Below are 6,802 nucleotides of genomic sequence, written 5' to 3' on the forward strand. Positions count from 1 at the left end.
TTTTCCTTTAGCATTTTCCAGCTGTTGCTAGTTCTCTTTTGCTTGTTGTCCATATAAAAAGCTTTTATACAACATATTATTGAACGATGACAACAAAATTGATTTGATCTATTTTAATCCAGCAACAGTTTTAAGGGATAGACACCAGCAGCCCCGCGACTCTTGTGATGGATAAGCAATTCAGTGAACAATAGACAATTGTTGGATGGGTGGATATTTTCAACCAATATGTTTACCTTTGGAATAGAAAACTCCCCTGACATCACTCCTTCCTAATTGTGAGCTTATTGATTTCCGGTCTTTTTCAAGGTACGCGGCCACGCGTGTCCAGTACAAAATGCTCCCTTTATTCTCCATTTTGTGTGTGACAATACAATATATCTCGCTAACTATTAATACAGTCAACAATCATGTGGAGTGGAACTAATGAAGTGGAGGCTGCTTAGCATCACAATGGCTCCTGAGAGGCCACAGAGGAGCAGCTGGACACTTACCAGAGAGACTTGTGTGGAAATGTCACCGCTTCGCTACATGTAAGCTACGTGTGTACTATTTCTGTACTGTACAGTTGGTTGGCATTGGATTTCGGTTCCTTTCCTACACTATATCCCACCAATTCTGGTTTCTGCGTAAAATCCACTGTGTCCTGACTCCCCAGCAGGTGAGCGTGCTGCTTAGCAACCACTAAGTGACAATGAGGGTTTCCAAATGCCAATATGTGGAGCAAAGGAAGATGAGATGTAGCACAGGAGGCCCAAGGGGATTGTGGGTAGCCAGAGTGATGTCGCAATCAAAGACGAGCGCATCGGGGTCGTGACTCGTGTTCATTGAAGTCGGCAGTTAAAAGGCCGAAAACAGAGCGGGCCAACCTTTGTGGTTGCATGTGTTACGTACGTGTCTGCCTTCAATAGCAGCTGCTACATTAGCATTAGCACACTTACATCAAATATTTGGATTGTGTTTGGATTTTCGGCAATATTGCCCAGTATTTATATAGCAGCATAATTTCTCGACATATTCAGGCATAATCAAGGATGTGTGATCTACTCAAGTGCGCTATTACTTTTCTTAGTCCTGAAACGTATTGGCAGAATAGCAATGACGTGATGGCATCGCCTTGACCAATCACATTGTGCTGATGTCATCATGTATATTACTATGACAGGCTGGGACGTGCCAACCAGCAACGTAGTCCTCAAGAAATAGTTGGTTTTGTTTTGTTTTCAGTAACACCTTCTCAGAATTGAAAATTTCAAAACAGATGCAAACACAATGAAAAGCAAAATGAGCAACTTGATCTTTAGGGGTGTGCTATTACTTTTCTGAGTCTTGACACTGACTGTTTTGGAAATATTTGACTCCCAAAGTTCAAGGCAGTTGAGCAACATCATGTCATAAGCAAAGATCAAAATGTGAAACTTGACCTATTCATCTCAGCTCCGATGCATATTGCATTTGAGACATGTGACCAAGGACATCAAAGGCTTCATTTCGGCAACCACTCTCAGAATTTAACAAGAGCCGCCATTTTTCAACAGATTCAGACACATACAACAAAAAATCAGTCTTTCATTTTAGTCGGGCGTAGAAATACTTTTGAAATATTTCATATTTCCTTCTTCATTCCAAATTACACTATAAACTAAATTGAAGTCATTTAAAGTGTATATACTTCCACTTAACATTCCACAGAAATGCAGTTTATGATCAAAATAAGGTAGAGATTCAAAAATATTAAGAGACTTACTTTGCTCGTCAAATTTCCTGATGATGGTATCGAGGTAAGTGTTCTGGAGGGCGACGTGACCGCGTCTCACGGGCATCTTGACAACGATGATGATGATAACACATTAACCTTCCCGCAAAAGCCAAATCAGCATCAGGAAGTGCCAAATTTGAATTCAAATTTAAAGTGCACATGCAAAGCTGCTGAGGGATAGGGATGCTGATGCTGCCTGGAAGATGATGATGATGATGATGATGAAGGCTGGTTGCCAGGGTGACATGGGATGCTGGATGTTACACTGAGGTAAAAAAAAAAAAAAAAGGAGGGAAAGTACACTAAATTGCAGTTAATTTCAGACAATTGAACTGCAATTAAAATTGAAAAAAGACAGAAAACAACACACAGGAAGTCGTTGTCTTTAGTTTAACGTCATTCTCCATCAAGTTTATGTGCTAAGAAAGTGCGCAGGAGAAGAAGAATCTCATGTCGGCCAAAATTTGGTCCCATCTACTCTATGCTGCTTTCCACCGTCCCCCGCGGGTCCTCACAAGCCACCGGTGTCAAGCCAGCAAGGATGCAGAGGAGCGGAAAGAGCCAGCAGTCAGACTTTCAAAATAAGAGTGTGTCCAAGTCGAGACCGCTATCTCAAGTTTGAGACCCAAAATGTGACCTAAGCAGGTCTGGATCCACAAAATTAATAACATTTTCACAACATTACAATTGAAACAGTAGTTTTAGTATTCATAAAAAAAATCAGCTTTAAATTAGATTTAAGATTAAGATGTTTAGGTGCAAAGGTGAGTGTCAATGGTTGTTTGTCTGTCCATGCCCTGCGATAGTCTGGCGATCAGGCCGAAGTGGACTTCACCTCTTGTTCAAACTCAGCTGGGATTAGCTTTAGGCCCTGGTGAAAAAAACTATTTGATTTTTTTTTTTTAATGAGTCATATTTCTTAATCATTACAAAATGTGGTGCTCAATTTTTTTTTTAAAATACATGCATACATTAATAAAAATTAATACATAAACAAATTACTTAGGATGAGATACAAAGTGAAAAACAAAAAATTTGAAGAATAAAAATAGACACATATGGTCACAAAATAAATAACTGCATGAAAAATTAGTATTTATTTAAGCCACATTTTAATAATGATACTAACAACATGTTTAAAGCAAATAAATACATTAACAGAGGAGGGATAGCAATTTAAAAACTAAAAGATGTGGAAAAGTAAAAATATATGTAAAAAAATAAATATATATTATTATTATTATTATTTTGTAATGTGAAACTTAAAAATACCAAATTATTTACTGTACACTGTTGTTTTGGACACATGAAACTTTATTTTGTGTGCGTGCGTGCGCGTGTGTATTTTATTGTGAAAGTCTACATGTGCGGTTATTTTTGCGTTGCCGCTTGACAGTGGTCTTGTCAGTGACAGAGTGCAGACCCTCATCAGTCTGCTTCACTCCACATCACAGCTCTGAAAATAGCAGCTACCTCCTCGTGCACTGCTACCATCGCACTTGTGCCGTGATAAGCTGCCATTGTGTGTCCTTGCTATGTGTGTGCGTGTCAAGTTGAGCGCAACAAAAGGAAAACAATGACAAGTTTTTCACCTTCAATCCATCCTGATCCCACAGCAACACTCACTTAGCATCCCAGCTGTATTCTGAAATAGAACACTCTACGAAAGGTCGCCAACATAGCAACATTTCCCGCAACATGTGTATGGGATTGTTAGCTTAGCATCGGCTAAAAAAAATTATATCACAACTAGCTCTGTACTCTAGAAATGTTGCCCCAAATCTATCTTACTGGTGACAGCCTGATTGTGTTTCAGGTGTCTGCAAATTTCATGTGCACCATGTTTAGCTTAGAATTAGCTACAAACATTAGCTCGTGACTAGCTTTGTACTCCAGAAATTATGTCCTAAATCTTTCACATTGGGGCAAATGGCCCCAATGTGTTTCATGTGTCTCCAAAATTCACGTGTCACACGTTTAGCTTAGCGATGGCTAAAAACGTTTGTTCAGGACTCGCTGCGTATTCCAGAAATGATATGTCAAAATCTATTCACGCCCGTTTCAGGTGCAACACCTGTGTAGCATCTTAGCTTAGCATCATGTAAAAATCTTTATTAATTGCCATTCCTTTCCTGTAGATGTCTCAATGCGTTTGTCTACAATTTTAGCTTCGCCTTAGCCACAAAACATTAGCTCGTGACTAGCTTTGTACTCCAGAAATTATGTCCTAAATCTTTCACATTGGGGCAAATGGCCGCAATGTGTTTCATGTGTCTCCAAAATTCACGTGTCACACGTTTAGCTTAGCAATGGCTAAAAACGTTTGTTCAGGACTCGCTGCGTATTCCAGAAATGATATGTCAAAATCTATTCACGCCCGTTTCAGGTGCAACACCTGTGTAGCATCTTAGCTTAGCATCATGTAAAAATCTTTATTAATTGCCATTCCTTTCCTGTAGATGTCTCAATGCGTTTGTCTACAATTTTAGCTTCGCCTTAGCCACAAAACATTAGCTCGTGACTAGCTTTGTACTCCAGAAATTATGTCCTAAATCTTTCACGTTGGGGCAAATGGCCCCAATGTGTTTCATGTGCCTCCAAAATTCACGTGTCACACGTTTAGCTTAGCGATGGCTAAAAACGTTTGTTCAGGACTCGCTGCGTATTCCAGAAATGATATGTCAAAATCTATTCACGCCCGTTTCAGGTGCAACACCTGTGTAGCATCTTAGCTTAGCATCATGTAAAAATCTTTATTAATCGCCATTCCTTTCCTGTAGATGTCTCAATGCGTTTGTCTACAATTTTAGCTTCGCCTTAGCCACAAAACATTAGCTCGTAACTAGTTTTGTGCTCCAGGGAGATTGTTTGAAATAATATATGTACAATATATATTGGCTTAATGTACAGTTTTAGATGGTAAATATCTAGTTCCTATAACATGCACGCACTTCAGCTAAAAAACTTAGTGATTAGCATCATATTCCAGAAAGGTTGTCTTCAATGAAATCGATCAGATTGGCCAAACAGTCCCATTGTGGTTTTAATTCAATCCATTTCAATCAAAAGTCCTGCCTCGGTCTCGGAACGTTGTGACTTGTGTCGCCCTTGTCGCCGACATGGCAGTCTGTCATCGCCTCACACTCCAAAAGGCACCTTCCCGACGCCCCTCGCCCCTGTTTCACCTCTTGTCCGCTTTCTGGCAGGAACCGATGGGAACCGAAACCTTTGGACGGGCCCAGAGACCTACAGTATTATCAGGATGGAATTCCTTAGCACCATCGCCGCCCTGAGAGCCTTCATTCCTGTGATAAGAGCTGGACACAACACATACGCCTGTACTGGAAACAGACGCACGAGTGCAGAGTGTTTTATTCTTTGTGTTGATCTTGTCAATAAGAGTTCTTTTTTTTTTTTTTTGCATTTGGAAGTTGGGGGTCCCATCCCGCTTCCTTTCTTTCTTTAAATTTGTAATTTCACTCTTCTGGCCATGCGTTTCTTCTTTTCCCTTTCCCTGTCCTTCCCTCCTTTCGCACATCCTTCCTTCCTTTGTTGTTTTCATCCATCCTTGTTTTCTTCTTTCCCTTCCCTACTTTTTTCTTTCTTCCAGTTTCAAACATCTTTCATTTCTTCACTCATTGCACCCCTTTTACTTTGTGCCTGCCTTTCATAGTATCCTTCCTTCCTTTCACACACTTCCTTTGTTCCTTCATGCATCCTTCCTTCTGACCTTCCTTATTTCATTCCATCCATCCTTGATTCCTTTCAGACCACCTTCTTTCCTTTCTTCATTTCTCCCTTCCATTCATTCCTTGCTCCCTTTTATTACATCATCTACTTCATTTCTGCCTACCATAGCATCCTTCCTTCCCTCCTATCACACACCCTTCCTTACTTTGTTCCTTCATGGTCATGCATCCTTCCTTTTGATCTTCCTTACTTCCATCCATCCTTGCTGCCTTTTATACCACTTACTTTCCTTCCGTTCATACATGTTTCTTTCCTTTCTTCATTCCTGTTCCAGTCATCCTTGCTCCCTTTTATACCATCCTTCTTTACTTTGTTCTCACCTTCTTTAGGATCCTTGCTTCTTTCCTCCTTCCTTTCTTTCCTTCCCTCCTTTCATTTCTCCTTCCTTTGTTCCTTCATGCATGCTTCCTTCTGACCTTCCTTCCGTCAATCCTTGCTTCCCTTCATACCACTCTTCTTTACTTCCTTCTTTCTGTGTTTCCTTTCTTCCTTCTCCATCCTTGTTTACTTCCTTCTTTCCATTATTTCTTTCATATCATCCTTACTTCCACATTACTGATTTCTTTCCTCTCTTCCTTCTTTTCATACTTCATTCTTTCCTTCTTGGATTATTTCTTTCCTAACTTTCATAATCCTCGTTTCCTTCCTTCCTTCTTTCGCTCCCTTGCAACCTTCCTTTCTTTCAAACCATCCTCGTTTCTTTTTCTGAATCCTACTTTTGACCCACTCTATTTATTTCGCCTTAACTTCATGTTACGTCTTACTAACGGCTGAACTTCTTTTTACACTTGAAAAATTTGACACATTTAGCTTTGTCACTATATTAGTGCTTTACTGCTTACAATTGACAGAGATCAACTTCTTTTTTCTTGCAAGACAGTTAAGAATGTTGAAATTTGATGTTTGATCCAGAAATAAATGATTTTTGTATTAGGAAAAACATGACAAACAAAACCAAGCATGTGTGTCACACAAGATTGTTATTTTAGTAGTGTCACAATAAGCTGCAAAAATACTCTTCTATTCATACCTGCCTAACACACACGAAAAACGCCTCCTCAGTATTCACATGGGAGGAGGATCGCAGGAGTTGGGGGTCTTCACATGAAGTGTCAAATAAAACTGTGTAACCATGGCGACAGCTACAGATGGAGCAGGCCTCATTAGTGGTCGCCTACCACTGTTTTCCCTTCTTTCGAGCTGCAGACTGTCAAAAAGATAACTACTAACAACCACCATATGCACCGTTATGTCACTCCACACACACACACACACTGGACACTTAATTAGGAA

The 6,802-nt window shown here is 39.9% G+C and overlaps 1 protein-coding gene across 2 annotated transcripts in view; it reads right to left on the reverse strand.

Annotated features, from left to right (window-relative positions):
• Window positions 1-2,189, reverse strand: part of kcnh6a (potassium voltage-gated channel, subfamily H (eag-related), member 6a) — a 30,228-nt gene extending 28,039 nt beyond the window's left edge. The window contains exon 1 of one of the 2 annotated variants that reach the window (XM_077559390.1): window positions 1,748-2,189. In XM_077559390.1, the coding sequence (XP_077415516.1) occupies window positions 1,748-1,823 (76 nt within the window). In that variant the 5' untranslated portion in view covers window positions 1,824-2,189. The remainder of the gene's footprint in view (window positions 1-1,747) is intronic. The other variant, XM_077559388.1, reaches the window with a different exon arrangement.
• Between the last annotated feature and the right edge of the window lie 4,613 nt (window positions 2,190-6,802).

The sequence above is a fragment of the Vanacampus margaritifer genome, chromosome 2, assembly GCF_051991255.1.
Source record: "Vanacampus margaritifer isolate UIUO_Vmar chromosome 2, RoL_Vmar_1.0, whole genome shotgun sequence".
In the NCBI taxonomy this organism is placed as follows: domain Eukaryota; kingdom Metazoa; phylum Chordata; class Actinopteri; order Syngnathiformes; family Syngnathidae; genus Vanacampus; species Vanacampus margaritifer.